Source organism: Bombus huntii, chromosome 18 (assembly GCF_024542735.1).
Source record: "Bombus huntii isolate Logan2020A chromosome 18, iyBomHunt1.1, whole genome shotgun sequence".
NCBI lineage: Eukaryota > Metazoa > Arthropoda > Insecta > Hymenoptera > Apidae > Bombus > Bombus huntii.
In genome coordinates, this window is record NC_066255.1 from 1,692,251 (window position 1) to 1,711,204 (window position 18,954).

The window sequence follows — 18,954 nt, forward strand, 5'->3', positions numbered from 1 at the left end:
TTTGATAAACGATCTCCCTCTCTGGTTTCGCCTATCCTCCGGCTTTGCCGGTTAAAACTTTCGTTTTTCGAATAGGAACACCGCAGACGAATGGTCGGCAACTCGGCTAGAAACTCGGTGCAGTTCATTTGCATGCGTTTCGCGTACGCGGCCCACGGCTACATTTTCTGTCGGAATTTAAGACTCGATTTACACTGACATGGCACCGGTCACAATGTAGTTAGGGCTCAGTCACACTCCATTTAAATGGTAATCGATTCTCTTGGAACGACGAGGGACGATGCTCGATGTGTAACGACGATTTAGAGATTTCGCGTGGACACCGCTGTTTTTCTCGCTTTTCCGTCGAACAGCTTCGCTCAATTTCTGTCCACTCACCCGCCATCTCAATGGAATAATAATGCAGTGAAACGTTCAGGTTTTCCTTTAGCTTGGATACAATTGTCAGGCAATTTTGCATATTTAATCATTTGAAGAGAGAAATATCTTGGGACAAATACCTTTCTTTTGGTTAAATCTCTTCGTAGTTAACACATTGTTTACCGGACATTTTACTGAATGTTTCGTAATTGGATGTACAAGTAAAACAATATAATTAAACTTTAATAAATTTGACTTATTATTCAACTTTTAATATTTCCTTCTCCTATGATAAACAGTGTAACAATCATCTACGTTAATGGTACACAACAGTTTTTGCAAATATATCTGAAGGATGCATCACTATAATAAGGAGATGTTTTAGAAATTCGAGAAGTGTCAGGTGCGATGCTGCATTCTTTGGAATCCACAGTTATCCATTCTCTAGCTACTTCCAGTAGAAATTTGTTGTATCTTGTTTTATTTTCTGGCAGATAGGTACAGTACATTTTATATGCATCGAACAAGGTGCAGTTTATCAGAAAAAATGCTAATTTTCTGGACCACTTTAAAGTTTTTCGTAAAATACTGCTGTTCATCAAATACTGATCTGCACGATCTACGCCTTTCACGTTGTTACGCCCCGAGGCTTACTATAGGCCGTCTCCCTTGGTACTACAGTGTCGCAGACAGATCGTCTTACATGACCAGCGAATATACACAAAGTAGCGATAGGCGCATAGTTGTCGTCGAGCAGCGAGTTCTAGAAAACATCGATTCGCCTTCGGTCCGTTATTTTACCTACACAAAAAAGTGGCATACGTGATCATAGGCGCGAACGGTTGCGAGACTCGAACGTGGTGGGGGTTGTTTCCAAGAGAAGACAAAGGAAAAAGTCGAAGGGCAGTCAGTGGCATACGAGGATTCAAACCGAATGCATCGAGAGGTTCAGAGAAATAAAATCAAGTTCGCTTAGTCAAACGAGTACGTGGAGAAATATTATAAAGTCGAGTCGAATTATAATAATAAACTAGTTGTATCATCGTTAAATCATTTGTAACGTGTTCATTATGATTTTAAATATTGTTAAAAATAGAAGCTTATATTAACCCTGTTAATTCAGTGTTACATTCATTTGAACTACCTCCGTTATCCTAATCGAAACAGGGGATCGACTGGTTCGCGGTGTCGATTATCAGGATCGTAGCGAGAATTTACGCCTCTGCTGACGCGTTTCCTCGCGATCGCGTCTTGTCGCGAGCGGTCGTAACACATGTGCTTATTGTATTGTAATATACACGTAGGTTTAATGATATTTTTGTGGTCTAATATCAGATTCACTATCTCCTGATACAGTATCATTTTCCAAGTTTTCCAAATTTCACAATTTGATTTGAGGTGTAAGTGTTGTGAAGTTGCCCACAAGAAATACTCTTGATTTTGGTTGGCCATTAAAACACGAGTTACCTTGTGACCTGTCAACAATATGTTAATTAGAATTTTCTTTCAATTCTGAAGATAATATATTTTTTGTAACAGTTGGAGAACGGAATCGCGAATTTTAACTTTAACTTGAAACTAAAATATTCAGTGAATTATCTACAATAGATATGTCGCTACGATGTAAGAATAATATCGTAAAAAAATAGTCGCATGAATTTATAGCAATTTGTAGGAAATGCAAATAATCATATCTTCAGAAATATGTAACTTTTGAAATAGTAAACTCACAAAGCGTTTAAAAATTGCGTTGAAAAAAGGATCGCAGTTATCGTGTACGTGGAGGTATCCAATTTCCGCAAAACAATTATCCAACACTAATAAAACAATATTGTAAAAAAATAGTCGCATGAATTTATTGAAATTTGTAGGAGATGCAAATAATTATAACTTCAGAAATATGTAACTTTTGAAATAGTAAACTCACAAAGCGTTTAAAAATTGCGTTAAAAAAGGGATCGCAGTTATCGTGTACATGGAGGTATCCAATTTTCGCGAAACGATTCTCCAACACTTTCGCAATTTCATCGGCTATTTCGAATGGCAATATCGGCCGAAATTAATCATCGCGACAGAGGATTGAATAAAATGTCATCTTGGTGCAGGCTGCGGATTTCCCATGTAAACTGTGTTTTCTTATACACCATACGTAAGGTGGATGAAATTTCATTGGCGAAACACTGTCAGCTAAGTTCCCTTCCCGTCGTATCTTTTTTACCCGACGTAGGTAACGACGAATCGATATTCGACATTAAATCTTTAACCGTGCCATGAAAGCTCGATAAGATTTTATGCAGGATAATAAAGTTTTAAAGAGTCTGGCGATATAGATTTCGCGCGATCACCATAAAACGAGAGACTGTCGCGAATATCGCCTTGGAAAACGATTCTTTTTATTTACGCGATTGAATTTAACGACTTGGCGATTCTATTGGCCGTTGTAACCTTTGATAATCGAAGCTCAATTTTCTAGTGCAAATGGTTCTTGGATAGAAAAGTGTCTGTGATCCTTATTTCTGTGACAAAGGTGCCGTTTCTGTGATAAATTATAAGCAACGCACTTAATATACAAATTCCTCTGTGAGAAATTGAAAATTACTGGGAGAAAGTGGTAAGAGAAAAGATAGAAGAATTGCTCGTAATAAGCTGGAATTTAAACGAAGACAAGAACTTTTGGTATTTTAAATTTGTAATATCTTTTACGATTTTTAACTCTTCTTTACTGATCACAGAGATGAAATATTATTAACGAGAAAGATTTTAATTTCTGGAAATCGATAGTAATTGTTCATCCGTATCATCAAATTCGAACTAACCTTTTAAGAAATATAGAATACATGTTTCACTGTTTTAGGCTAAAGTTCTGCAAAGAAGAGTAGTTTTAATATACAGGGTGATTCGTAACTGGTGGTACAAGCGGAAAGGGGGTGATTCTACGCGAAAAAAGAAGTCGAAAATATAGAATAAAATTAAAAAAAAATTTTTTTTTAATTTTTTTATCGAGACAACGATCTACAGTGAGATCCGTTATAACGAGACGTGATAAAGTGCACGCGTACCAAGCGAAAATTCAAAGTCGATTTTCTCCAAAACGAAGCCTCAAACGAAAAATTTTTATTCTATATTTTCTTCTTCTTTTTTCGCGTAGAATCACGCCCTTTCCGCTTGTACCACCAGTTACCAACCACCCTGTATATTGGGTTGGCAACTAAGTGATTGCGGATTTTGTCAATACAATCTAATGACAAAATCCGCAATCATTTAGTTGCCAACCCAATAGTAACGGAAGCTGCACAGTTCACACGAGTTGAATACAATTCACATCAAACACGAGAACCGTAAGCGAGTAACCAGATCAGCGTTTGTCGATGTACAGACGTTCGTCTAATTGGTTAAGCTTTAACTGATATAATAATATTAACAACAACAATAACAACAGCAACAACGACAACAACAACAACAACGACGACGACAATGACGACAACAACAATAACAACAATAACGACAATAACGACAATAACAGCAATAACAGCAATAACAGCAATAACAGCAATAACAGCAATAACAGCAATAACAGCAATAACAGCAATAACAGCAATAACAGCAATAACAGCAATAACAGCAATAACAGCAATAACAGCAATAACAGCAATAACAGCAATAACAGCAATAACAGCAATAACAACAATAACAACAATAACAACAATAACAACAATAACAACAATAACAACAATAACAACAATAACAACAATAACAACAATAACAACAATAACAACAACAATAACAACAACAACAACGACGACGACGACGACGACGACGACGACAATGGCGACAACAACAATAACAACGACGACGACAATGACGACAACAACAATAACAACGACGACAACGACGACAATAGCGACAATAACAATAACAACAATACAACAATAACAACAACAATAACGACAATAACAACAACACCAACGACAACGACAATATGTGTTGATTTATTAGGCGAATTAAAAATAGCTTGTGTGAAAAGTGTAACGAATGAACCGACGTATATAAAGTGCAAAACTGTCGGTCAAATGTTCGTTTCAACGTGAGACAGACATCTGTAGTTGGATGAGAATTTATACGAATAATCGTATGGAAAAAAATGTTTTAAACGTTTTTCCTTCGCTCGCCTTTTTTCCATCCTCTTTTTCTCCCTTTTTCCCCTCTATACGATATAGTCACGGTAGAAATATGTAAAATTAATGGATTGTGCACGACCATTCGAATAAACCGAACGATGTTTCATTTCCACCGATGAGGGGAAGGAGGACGAAATACGATATTCAGATTTCACGGACGATTGAAAAAACGTGGGGAAAAACTGCGGGCGAACGTTGAAGTTGCGAATTATGCGAGAAACGTGGCAATTCAGCGGCAGCTTGATGGACCGGATAATTGGATAATCCAATGCGAAACAGTCACTTTTTAATATTAATGCTGAAATTCGTCAAACGTTCGTGCCTGCGACGTTTTTACTTCCTATAAAAGGGTAACGTCGAGCGAATCCTGACACTCAGGCGAATTATTCATTTTCTGAACCATCGCGATATTTCATCGTTTCACACTAAAAATCAATCGAAACAACAAGTGAAATTTATTCCATCTCGAATAAATCATAAGCGTTAGTTTCATAAAATTTGTAGATAAAATATTAGCACATTCGCTATCCGCAAGGTGTGATACATGAAAATATATCGTTTTCGTTAAAATAAACGTATGTTGCATACATTAAATATGTGTTGAATTCTGTGGTATATTAAATATTTTTCCTAATTATCTAACTCTTTCGAAACACATTTTTCTTTTAATAATAAACCGAGTAATATATTATTGGGTTGGCAATTAAGTGATTGCAGGTTTTGTCAATAGGTGGCCTTAGCACATTCTTTTGTCTTGTCAACGTGTTAAAAGCGCCTAACCTATATTGTTTTCTTTTTGTTTGGACTTCCATCTTTAATTTAGTAAAAAAATTGTATCGATTAGTTATTTAATTTCATTTTTATTCCAATTTAAAAATGGAAGAACAACATGCACATTTCAGACATATTTTATTGTATTATTTCCGAAAAGGCAAGAACGCATCGCAAGCACACAGGTTATGTTCAGTATAAGGGAATGAAGCCTTGAAAGAAAGGCACTGTCAAAATTGCGTGGCCAAATTTCGTTCTGCTAATCTTTCATTGAAAAATGCTCAACGATCTGGCCGTCCAGTTGAAGTTGACGAGACTCATACCAAGGCCATTATCGATTCAGATCGTCATAGCACAACGCGTGAGATTGCAAAGAAGCTCAATGTATCGCGTACATGCATTAAAAAAAAATTAAAACAGCTTGGCTTTGTCAAGAAATTCGATTTATGGCCCCCTCATCAGCTTAAGGAAATTCATTTGACGCAACGCATTAGCATCTGCGATTCGCTTCTGAAACGCAACGAAATTGATCCATTTCTGAAACGACTGATTACCGGCCACCAAAAGTGGATAGTTTATAACAACGTTAATTGGAAAAGATCGTGGGTGATGCAAGATGAACCAGCCCAGACGACACCAAAATCTGAGATTCGCCAAAAAAGGATTATGCTGTCAGTTTGGTGGGATTATAAAGGAATTCTGTACTTTGAACTTTTACTAAGAAACCAAACGATTAATTGAAACGTGTACGTTCAACGACTCGCCAAACTGAGCGATGCAGTTCAAGAAAAGCGGCCAGAATTGGTGAAACGTAAGAGCGTTGTTTTCCAGTATGACAATGCAAAGCCCCACACATCTTTGTTCACTCGCCAAAAATTATTGGAACTAGGTTAGGATGTGTTGTCACATCCGCCATATAGCCCTGACCTTGTGCCTTCAGATCACCATTTATTTCGTTCTGTGCAGAATTCCTTAAATGGTAAAATTTTTAATGACACTGATGATATAAAATCACATTTAATTCAGTGGTTTGCTGGCAAAAATCAGAAGTTTTATGAACATAGATTTATGATACTGCCTGAAAGATGGCAAAAGGTGATCGACAAAAACGGACAATACCTAATTGTATAAAGTTATAGTTTTAAGGAAAAACTTTGAATTTTCCTTCTTATTTAAATGATGCAGTCGTATCTTCTTATGTTCCACTAGAAAAATTAAAGCAATCCAATAATTAGTTTCGTGCCCATCAAAGGATTGATACTAAAATGATAAATTTCAATGTTCTCGGTAGGAGTTTTTAATAAAATTAATGTTGACTTTTATCGTGATTGAAACACGATTATGCTCAAACATATTTCGTTCTCATTCTACAATTTTAATTATTATTATTTTTGTATGATATTGCTTTAGTGTTAAAACTGTACGAAGTTGATGTCTAATACCTGCGTCCCCACAAATTGTTCGAAGTCCGACGAATTAATTTATGTGGAAGGTTAGATGAAAGGTAAAGTAATACGCGTGTGCCAATTACAGTATTTTCTCTATAATTGATCGCCACTGTGTTTCTCATAATTAATCAGCCGTCATCCCCATTGCTGGTCCATTTGAAACACCGTGAAGTTTGCCGGTTGGGCGCTGCTCAAGTTACGTTCCTGATCCCAGTTCAATTTCATGGAAAAATACTAATTATCCATGACACAACGATGTAACCTTTCTACTTTCATCTTTTTAGTGCTAAACCTTTATTTATGTATTTGTTAGATTTCTCTGATTTAAAATAGCACCAAACACGATAAACTTTCAATTATATTCACATGTATTGTATATAGACAAAATAAAATAGACAAAAGAAGATAAGTTAGTGCCCGTAAATAAGAAAATACGCTCTAATTTATATCGTGTTTGATCTAGTTCCAATCACAATAACCTCACAACTACGCTAGTGTAGTATCAGGGAAAATCCCTAGGAATTAACAAGGTCTACTTGACCATAGATCATCCACGTCCGTGGAACATGTGTGTGCCGAGTATACAGTGTAGTATAGGGGAAAAACTCTGGATAATTAAGTTCTACTTTTTATTTTCTTTTTTATTTTTTAAATTGTACTTTATAATTTGTCCAACTGGACATTTGGTAAATTAGAAGGTAAATTAGAAGGTCTACTTGACCATGGGTCATCCACATCTGTGGAACATGGACGTGCCAGGTATACCAGAGCCATGGTATAAAAGGTAGCTGTTAGTGAGTTATTGGGAGAATGTTGTCAGCGTTGTCAAGGAGTGTGGCCAGCGTGAAAAAGAGCCGCTGTGGTGAAACGAGTGAGTGACGAATGATGACTGCGCGCATATAGATTGATGGAGCATCGTATTAGGTTATCCGAAAAGTCTTTTTCGTTTCATAAGGTGATAATAGACGAACAACAATTTCTGTTTTATATTATTTTATCGACTTAGGTATGATCCATGTTGTTCTGCGTAATTCAATAAACTAATGTAAAACAAAAAACATTGTGAGTCTATTATTTCCTTCTAAAACGAAAGAAACTTTTCGGATAACCTAATACTTGACTTCGTGTTGGCGTGAACGATATTGAAACAAATCACACCGTTGCCAAATCTACTACCAGCACTATATTTCCTCACATTAGGGAAAGTTTTATTCGATAAAGATCGATGGTAAGGAAGTTACGTTGCCGCATTAACCCTTTGTACTGACGTCAGTTTTTGTCTCAGCAGCTCCTTTGTCGAGTGCCAGCTTTTGTTGTAAAACGAGCCAAAGCAAAGCAGGATTGCGTTCTGCAAATTGTTTCAAGATATATCATACACTTAAAAATTAGAAAATACAACAATAGTGTAATATCGGAATATATTAAAGGTGTAATTTTGTCCGATTAATTATAATTTATTAATAATGGATTGAAAATACAGATATTAGTTAGACAGAGAAACGATGTTTGATTAACAGGAAAACTAAATGCAACGCTCGTATTTACAACAAATAACTTGACAACTATTTGGTAACTCTCTCTCTCTCTCTCTCTCTCTCTCTCTCTCTCTCTCTCACTAGCAACTCTACACTCGACAACATTCGCAACTCAATTCTAACGACTCTATGCTTCGACGTCTCCATCAACTCTGACCCTCGCCAATGCACTCCTGCTCGGTCGTGCTCGCTCTTGCACTCCTGCTCTCGTCCTCTCTCTCTCACACACACACACACACACTTTTTGGCTCACATACTCTGGCCTCTCGATTGCCACTCCTTGAAATATGATACCGTACTTCTGTTTTGACGCTGCTTATCTTTTCTCGCGTCACTGTTACTAGGCGCTCTTGGATGTAAACAAACCACAAAAAGACGACGTACACGGTGTTTTCTAATTTCAGCCGATCTCCAATCAAAACTATTCTACGATATTACAATAGTGTGAAAAAAACTGATATTTAAGTGAATTTCTTTCTTCCTTTATTTATTTCAATTGTCTTATTTTTTAGTTAAAGTAAATTTCAAATAAAACACTTAAAAACGTTGGCAGCTGCTGCTAACCAAATTAAAATATAAAATTCCCAGTGCAAAGGGTTAACATTGTCTGACTGATATACGTTTCTTCCCATTAAGCAGGTTCTCGCACTTTTTTCTCTGTCACCCGCGCTGTTTCTTTTTCCAAATTTGGAAATTAAGTTTCGTTCCGTTCGTCTATATAGCTCCTTTATATTTATTAATTTTAGTCATTTTTTTTCCACTAGTGCGTTTAAGAGTTTCTCTGTATTCATCAAATTTTTCAACGTCTCTCGTAATCTTCTTAAAAATTAAAATCGCAGGTCCTATCTGTTACATACAATCGAGCCCTCTAGACGATAATTCATCGCCGAGTAGTCTCGATTTTCCATCAATTGCGCAGAAAATACTCCGTTTCTCGCGCTCCGTCGATATCATCCTAATTGCTATCGAGCGTCTTGGTAATCCATTAGCGAACAGAGATGGCCTAGATCAGGCAGCGTGGTAGGCCTATGCTCCTCGTATTCGCCGCGTCCTATCTTCTCTCCACGAAGAATCTATCCGGTCTGCGTTCTATCCAGATCCACGGTACATTTGATGTAGAATCGCGTCTCTTTTGCATTCGCGAGGATTAATGGAGGAGCGGTACGTTCCCCGATCATCTAAAGCATCTGATGTATTGCATAGTTTCAACGAACAGATGCATCTTTTTTAGAATTCTCATTCGAATGTCGCTTTAGCAATCTCCTTACGTCTCTCCTCTGAGATATCTGTAGTACGAGATCGAGTGATAAAAAATAATGATAATAATAGTAAGTAAAAATAAAAATAACAAATAAGAAGTTTCTGTGTGAAAATTCGACAAATTCAATTGAGTGTCAATCAGATTAACACTTTACCGACCGCTAACGATTCAACAGCATACGCACGTCCGACCGGTAATTCAGTCGCAGATTCTCCCTGACGTCGGCTTTGTTTCGGTTTAGACTCTCCGATACCATTCTTTTCGTTCATCACGAACAGTAAGTTTTTCAGATTGGTATAAAATGTGGGAGCTTAAAAAGCAACGCAACTGACGCAACTGTGCAAGGTACCTTAGTACAAAATAACAAATTACTGTTCAAATAATGAGAAAGATCGTCGGCGACAAAAAACCGATCATTACGCTATCGGTCGGTAAGCGTCGGCGACAAAAACCGATTAATCGGTTATCGTTCGGTAAAGTGTAATTAATGATGGAGCACATTGTAATTTTTGCAACACTTTTATATGAATTTTTTTTTATATTCTACGGAAAAATTATTTAATCGTACGTTCGCCACCAGCGTCACGTATATGAATTTTGTAAATTTTAAACCGCGATATAAATGAATACATAATTAACGTGCTTACTTCTGAAAAGGTAGAAGCTGCTGCTTATAATAAAAGTAGGTTTATTCTATCATTGAATACATTGTAGAAAACTACAAGAAACAAAGCATGCTGTGGTGAACATCATAAGAGCGAATGCATTAATCCACTGCTTTGCCAACCGCGCGCGCCACAACGGGCTGTACGTTTCTCACCGCAATGGACAAGTCAACCCATACGCTGTCCACCGTGCATTTTTCCAATTATCAACGACTAATGTTCACTATTTAAAAAACAAAGAAATCTAAAAGTTATTTAAGCGGTTAACTATATTTTACGGTAATGATTTTCTTTAACGATTTCACGTATTGTTTATACAAAACACTGAATTAAAAGTATATATTAAAAGTATAAAAAGAAATAGGTAAAATTGAAAACGTTAAAGGCGACTAAAGTTAAATAACAGGACTTGAACGTGAAATGAAAAATTCATAATGCATTTTAATATTTTTTTATATTGTAGTATCGTTCGATTGTAACTTTATTTAGTCATAACTGATAGTGTAGATTTTTAATTAATTTTAATACTACTAAATTTTGTGTTTTATTATATACTGTGCTTTATAAAAGCAGAACGAGTGGCGCGATTAATTCGGAACAATTTCAGCTGAACAATAACTGACAATAATAATAAAAAAAAGAAAACACGTTGCTAAAGTAAAAAAGGGAGATCTCCCAGTTGGGTCACGCAGCGATGTTCATCTTAGAGGGCAGATCTCCCTATTCGGTTGGCTAAGTGTTAAAAGAACATTATCCACCGTCAATTTTTTAATAAATTGATAAAGGTCCTAGGTTTTACGTGTATTGTTTAAGAGTAACTTAGTTCCAAGACAATTGACTGTATCAGAAAATTACAATAAATGGATGTAGAAACATACACAATACTACATATATTATTATATTATAATATACAGGGTGGTTGGTACAAGCGGAAAGGGGGTGATTCTACGCGAAAAAAGAAGTCGAAAATATGGAATAAAAATTTTTCGTTTGAGGCTTCGTTTTCGAGAAAATCGACTTTGAATTTAGGCTCGGTACGCGTGCACTTTATCTCGTCTCGTTATAACGGATCTCACTGTACATCGTTATCTCGATAGAAAAGTTTAAAAAAAAGAAAGAAAAAATTTTTAATAAATAAAATAAATAAAAAATTTTTTTTCTTAATTTTTTTTTTTAATTTTTCCATCGAGACAACGATCTACAGTGAGATCCGTTATAACGTGCCGCACGCGTACCGAGCGAAAATTCAAAGTCGATTTTCTCGAAAACAAAGCCTCAAACGAAAAATTTTTATTCTATATTTTCGACTTCTTTTTTCGCGTAGAATCAGCCCCTTTCCGCTTGTACCACCAGTTACCAACCACCCTGTATATTATATATTATTATATATTATTTATTATTATACATATTATATTATTATATATTATATTATATTATAATACTATATGTATATATAATTATATGCACAGTATAAATTTATCAATATATCAATTTATTATTTTTTTATTATGTATTATATTTTTCATATTATATATTATATTTTTTTATTATATATTATTATTATTTATTAAAAATAGACAAGGTTGCCTCAATACGACTGGATTAATACATTCGCTAATACGATGTTCGTCACACATCACGTTTTATTTTTTCTAGTTTTCCGCAATATATTCAACAAGATATATTTATACCCAGTAAATTGCTAAATATAAATAATTATATTGTAATTACCTTTGTTCTCTCGCTTCAGCATCTATTATAATTAATGCAAATGAGCATTACTATAATGCCAACGTTGTAACGTAATAATGAATCATCGAATATTCTCGAATAGTCCACCACATATATGCGGAGAATTAAATTCACGATCGGTAAAATCCATTGGGGAAATTGTAATCTTTTTGAACACATCGCATCCACCGTGGTTATTTTACCGTGGTATGGCAAGGGAGCGGGGATAGGCTATTGTAAATCCTTGAATTTTATTTCGATGAATTATCGTCGTATTTATACGAGAGTTTCGTGTTTTATTCGTGTTTTTGTTTTCCACCGATAGCCAGCCAGCTATTGAAATTCAGATCAGAGGAGCGAGTGTTTCGATTTACGGATTAACGGATTACGGGAATAATGCTTGGGATAATTCGGGTTTCTGTCGAATATCGGATACGCCAATGAGTAGATCTCGCGGGGAAATTAAGCTTCGTTTCGTTCGTCTATATAAGCTCCTTTATATCTATTAATTCTAATCATTTTTTTTCCACTAGTGCGCTTAAGAATTTCTCCTTTTTTCCTCTGTATTCATCAAATGTTTCAATGTCTCTCGTAATCTTCTTAAAAACTAATCTTTTCGTATCGTATTTTCTCTTCGTATTTTCTATGTTTGTTAAATTCTGTGTGTTACGTGCAGAATTTATCATCGATCTAGAAAAATTCACAATTCACTATTGACTTGGCAACTAAGTGATTGCGAGTTTTATCAATGCCACCTAATGGCAAAATCCGCAATTACTTGGTTGCCGATAGTTAACACGAAGCTATTTCTACCAAAACCAGTAAAAGTAACTGGTCTTTAAAAAATACGTAATAATAGAACATTTCTATATTTATTGATTTATTACTTTCTTACGGAAGGAATTCCATGTTATGTTGTTGAGAATTGTAAACTTTAATTACCGAAATAAATGTAAAGGAACACTAAGGATACACTTAGAATTCAAATTAAAATAGTTATGGATTTATTTAATAAACGATTTCCAGGATTTTCGTCGATATACATTCGCACGCGTCTCGGCACTTTCTTTGTCTCGCCATCTTCCGTATCACACTGCCCACGGAACAGTTGCATTCATCTGTTTTTCGAGACGTCGCGCGTACACATACTTCCGACACTCATATTCGCATACGTGTGTCACTACTACGCGGCTAATCTACTCTAGCACACAAAATTATACATATCTCAATATATGTAGTACATTTTTGGTATTATTAATCCATCTGGGACCATCATCCCTAAACGAGGGTCGACACATTTATAAAATTGTAGAACCAGTCATTTTGACTAGTGTGGTATCTCTAGCGTAAGCATCTAGCGATCTAGCGATCGATCCGGAATTTTCCTCATAACTGATATCGTCATATCGAATTGTACGCAGTAAAAATTTTAAAAACGTGTGGCAAGTTGTACGAAACGAGAAAACTGGTTAATTAGGGTTCAATAAACAAATTGCAGGACCCTTTTACACTTTGACAAGTACCAGTCATTTTGACTGGTATTGGTATAAGTAACCTTGATATAAAATTATTTTCAGTTTGAATACATAAAAAACAAAATAAAATTCATTATATTATTTTTTTAATTATCATTGCGAAAGTCATTACATTATTGCGGAAAAAGGTATAACATGAAGTAGGAATTTGAAAATAAAATTGTAAAACCAGTCAATTTGACTAGTGTGGTAATCCTAGTATTAATGCTCGTCAAGTTTTTACGGTGCGGTAAGGAACAAGCAGACGATGATCGATTCGGCCATGATTATTCATTCTGCAGCTGATCAATATCGCAAGCCGAGCGGAGTGATGATGTATCCGAAACCGTAGAGCAGCCTGCTATAAATTATAACGGCGTATTAGGGCGTGCAGGCACTAGAAAGCCTCAGAAACTCGAGTATTGCATACATAAATGCATGTCTGCCCTGCTGAAGGACAATGGGCCGGGTCTGGCTTCGTATTATGCTGGTTCCTGCTTCGTGCACCATGAAAAGTGAAATAATTTTCGAAATTATAATTAAATACAACTTAATTACAATTACAATTTAATACAATTAAAAAAGAAATACGAAAGATACGTTTTGTAAGTCACAGGGTGAAATGAATAATTTCTTCTGTAAACATCGTCTCGTTCTTATTTCCACCGTAATTAGTGCAAAAAATATATAACCAGGTGGTAAAATACAGGTCGAACGTTGAAATTTATGTGCTCAAACAATTTGAAACATATATTAGGTTGGCAACTAAGTGATTGCGGATTTTGTCATTAGCACATAGTGACAAAATCCGCAATTACTTAGTTGCCAACCCAATAGATAAAAGACGCAGAGCTTATATTTTATACGAAGTCTTAATCGATTACTGATACTCTCTGTAAGGCAGCTTATTAAAATTGTAGGTACCTGAAAGTTATAAACTTTGTAAAAGTATAAACTTTGCACTCCTTGGTCGTCCACTTCCACTCTATACAAGTTTTGTTTTAATATTGGATTGGTAACTAAGTGATTGCGGATTTTGTCACTAGGTGGCATTGACAAAATCGGCAATCACTTAGTTGCCAACCCAATATATTCATTTTGCCAAAATAGTGAATTTAATATTTTGAGATATAGTCGTGATACAAAAGAAAATTCCGAGATCTACAAAATCCAGTTTTTGTATTGTTACTGAACGAAATTAATACTCCAAGGTTCAATAGACAGTTAATAAATAAGAATATACTTTGCTCAAGAGTAAGAGTGTCAAAGAAGATTATGAAAGTAGTTTGAGGTAATTAAAAATTTCTGTTAAAAATACATTAGACTCTGAAAAGTGGTTTACCTTTTTATATTTCGATTGTTATTACGTTATATTGGGTTGGCAACTAAGTGATTGCGGATTTTGTCAATGCCACCTAGTGACAAAATCCGCAATCACTTAGTTGCCAACCCAATATATTCATTTTGCCAAAATAGTGAATTTAATATTTTGAGATATAGTCGTGATACAAAAGAAAATTCCGAGATCTACAAAATCCAGTTTTTGTATTGTTACTGAACGAAATTAATACTCCAAGGTTCAATAGACAGTTAATAAATAAGAATATACTTTGCTCAAGAGTAAGAGTGTCAAAGAAGATTGTGAAAGTAGTTTGAGGTAATTTAAAATTTCTGTTAAAAATACATTAGACTCTGAAAAGTGGTTTACCTTTTTATATTTCGATTGTTATTACATTATATTGGGTTGGCAACTAAGTGATTGCGGATTTTGTCAATGCCACCTAGTGACAAAATCCGCAATCACTTAGTTGCCAACCCAATATATTCATTTTGCCAAAATAGTGAATTTAATATTTTGAGATATAGTCGTGATACAAAAGAAAATTCCGAGATCTACAAAATCCAGTTTTTGTATTGTTACTGAACGAAATTAATACTCCAAGGTTCAATAGACAGTTAGTAAATAAGAATATACTTTGCGCAAGAGTAAGAGTGTCAAAGAAGATTATGAAAGTAGTTTGAGGTAATTTAAAATTTCTGTTAAAAATACATTAGACTCTGAAAAGTGGTTTACCTTTTTATATTTCGATTGTTATTACATTATATTGGGTTAGCAACTAAGTGATTGCGGATTTTGTCAATGCCACCTAGTGACAAAATCCGCAATCACTTAGTTACCAACCCAATATTAAAATTATAATATGATTGGAGTGTCATTTGTAGCTACAGCAAATAATAACTTTTCCATTCTTTATTTGATATTAAATACATCTATTTTTTTTTATTTTAAGCACAAAATATAAATCTATTAAGGTGAAATTTTGCCTCTGATAGAATCAACGTGATTTCTATTGACGACAGCTCTTAATGGTTAAACGAGTCTGCTTAATATTTCAATTTACCGACTGCAGTACTGTGAATAATTATAAACTCAAACACCGTTTCTCTATTAGTTCTTCGATATTTCCAGGAAACTACTGATCATGCCTACATATATCAAGAGAAATTTGAACGCTATAAAATAGCACAAGGTGTTACATAGCGAAATATTGTTTTTTAAAATGGTAGACAGAAAGACAATTTATCAAGAAGACCATGCTGCCATTATACTACTCCTATTACAAAAAAGTATTTTCAAGGTTTCACAATAGAATTATTATCATAGCCAGCTTTGAGTCTCGTCTAAACCCGACTGAGAATCTGTGATTCCAACAAGAAAAGTTTATGATCAGGAGAAGCCAGCTATAGAAAGTATGGCGGAATTTAGAAAGAAAATAAAATCCGCCTTAGCTGATATTGAAAGCAAAAGTTAGTGGATAGTGCGCTTGACAGGTTAACAGAAGCGATAAAAAATAAAGTAAAATCCACTAAATGTTGAATGAAAAGTTAACGAGATTGACACTGAGTCTACATTCCTTCACAGCCAAAAACATAATTCTAAAAGAAAATGTAAAAGAACAACATTTTTCTCCGTTGTATCTTCAATTTTCTTTCATGTTATAATATAAAGTTACATAAAGGACTCTGTCAATTTTTCTTTTGATATTCTGATTAATTTTCTAATTATTTACGGCACTGTATATCACTTGCACCAAGTACAAATTCATTTTATATCATCAGATACGTGACATCACATAATCCTTTAACTAAATAGATTTCGATAATAGTCATTCTCGCTCACGGACCAACGATAAATCGGAAGTATGATTGGTTCCCGGACACACAAAGGGCCGAGCGTTTAAGGGCCGCTCGAAACGCTCAAAGGAAGAACCATCGAGGCGAGTGGTACGGTGCGGCGTGGCCAGGTTAATCTTCGTCGTGGCAATCGGATATCATGTTTTACTATTGACCCTCTTTTCTTTCCAACTAGTTCCTTGACGACCCTCAGACGCAGGAATCGTTCTGGACCTTGTACAATTTGAGAAAAAAGGAAACGACAAAATGGAAGAAGACGACAGGCAGAGAAGCGAAGAGGCTCCAAAGAAGAGGAAATTGAAGGGTTTAACCTGACCCTCTTCGCGTCTCCAACGACCTTCTTCAATTAATGGCGTCCGTGGTCAAATATTTATAATATAACATTCCTGTTAATTGCGAGAATCGGCTTCAAAGACGTAGCGAAACGATCTGCGAAGCTTTTACGCTTCGGTACTCTTGCTTCTGCTCCCGACGAGCTTCTATTCATTTTATTTTCTCTCTGTTGAATCGTATCTCGTTACCATTAGCGCTCACACGTGCCTGTACTGCGTCGATGGCCCCTGAATCTATGCAACCGGTTGCCCGTGCTTGTAGCTCGTTCGTAATTCACGACTAGTGGCCACAGACTTGCGAGAACCACTGGTTAAATGCGATTCGTCGAGCTGTAACTCGAAACGCGTTGTCTTTCGATGCATCGAGGCTCGTTAAGGCTCGCGTGGTTTCCGGATTCTTCGTCATTTAGAATATAACTGTTCGTATCAAGCTGTAATACATCCAAACGAAGATTCACATTGTGTGTGGTTTGGGAAATGGACATTCTGAATAGGTTTTGAGAAAAGTTGTTGAGGATTTCGCAACGTAACGCGTTCTATCTTTCCTGCAAATGAAATATAATATTAATTAGTGGAAATTTTTCATGCAACAATATGTCTTCCGTAGATTAAGGATGATATCGGTTAGCGAATCAGCGTCATCTGATGCAACTAATATCACAAATTATTAGGTTGAATAGAAATAATTATTGGTCTAATATTGTTTAACAGTTACCGCTCAATTGTGCAATGTAAAACAAATATTTTTGGAAGTATATATTTGTTTTTTGTTAGTTTGGAACAAATTAAAAAACATAGTTCGCCAAGCAACGCACGACCATGTGTGTCACACGACAAAAATTGATACAACTAGAATAGTGTGTTCTACCATATTCCGACCTTGCATATTCAGATTATCATTTACTCAGCTTGTTACAAAACTATCTTATTATTTTGACTGCCACGTTGGTCATATATGACCCGCCACGGTGGTTGCTAAGTTCATAAATCGAAGACAAGCACGCGTGTACAGCTTTACAAACAAACAATTCTCACATTTTACAACATTAATAACCAACACTATTTTACGATACTAAACTGACACACGTGTACATAGCTGAAAATGGCCCTGCTGTGAAACATGACACCTGCAATGTGACACTATCACTCACACACGTAATTATAGAGTTGAGGTGTTATAGGGTGTAGTGCGTTAAATAATCACTCGGTGTTTAGGTCAACAATATATTTATTAACAAGCGTCTTCTTTTGATCGCGTCGCGTATCGGCTTCGGTTTCGCCAGTCAATCTCGCTGCCCCGTTACAACTCGACTTTATCGCTTCTTGGTTCGAACCTAACTGTCGATCGGATTCGATTCTTTTCTTTTCGTCGCCCCTCAATATCCCCACTATTCACGCGTTTGTTAAGTGTCCGCGACCGTTGCCACGCACGCCATCTTCTCGAAAATTCCGCGGAAGGACCGTTGGGATATTGATGGCTCATTAGGCACTTCGCTTCGGCGATATGCATTGTTGCCAAGTTCCGCCACAGAGTGCTCCACACACAATAAGAAATACTGAGATATATACACATCTATCTATTAGTTTGGCAACTAAGTGATTGCGGATTTTGTCATTAGGTGGTATTGATAAAATCCGCAATCACTTAGTTGCCAAACTAATAGAAGTGGAATTTCGAGTACTGGTATATTTATAATTATTATTATGATTCATTTATATTTATTTCATAAAATCAGTTGAAAGATACCATTAAATTCTCAACTTATCGAAACCTTTGTTACAAAATTTAATGCTATCGGCTTAACAACTAAGTGATTGCGGATTTTGTCAATAGGTGGTATTACTCGACTTATTGACAAAGTCCGCAATCGCTTAGTTGCCAACCCGATAGTTTACTTGTGTGCGTGTATGCGGCTACGCTTGAACATGCATATGTTACATTATTTTAATTCGACTAAAATCAA

At 35.6% G+C, this 18,954-nt stretch overlaps 1 protein-coding gene and 2 long non-coding RNA genes across 11 annotated transcripts in view; 1 reads left to right on the top strand and 2 right to left on the bottom strand.

Annotated features, from left to right (window-relative positions):
• Positions 1–18,954, top strand: part of LOC126875450 (tyrosine-protein kinase Btk29A-like) — a 216,335-nt gene that overhangs the window by 75,679 nt on the left and 121,702 nt on the right. Inside the window, exon 5 of one of the 3 annotated variants that reach the window (XM_050638375.1) lies at positions 16,834–16,977. The exons of the other annotated variants lie outside the window; for them this stretch is intronic. Within the exon in view, the coding sequence (XP_050494332.1) occupies positions 16,834–16,841 (8 nt within the window). The 3' untranslated portion in view covers positions 16,842–16,977. Of the gene's footprint in view, positions 1–16,833; positions 16,978–18,954 lie in introns of those variants that run through there. 3 annotated transcript variants of the gene reach the window in all.
• Positions 1–18,954, bottom strand: part of LOC126875458 (uncharacterized) — a 143,506-nt gene that overhangs the window by 20,526 nt on the left and 104,026 nt on the right. The gene's annotated exons all lie outside the window — the stretch shown is intronic.
• LOC126875459 (uncharacterized) lies at positions 13,554–16,826 on the bottom strand. 2 transcript variants are annotated; one of them, XR_007693461.1, is made up of 2 exons: positions 14,388–16,826; positions 13,554–13,957 (listed from the first exon to the last, which is right to left on the bottom strand). It is a non-coding gene; the product is annotated as an uncharacterized LOC126875459 (long non-coding RNA). The 2 variants fall into 2 exon arrangements; XR_007693462.1 differs by lacking the exon at positions 14,388–16,826 and adding an exon at positions 14,064–14,156.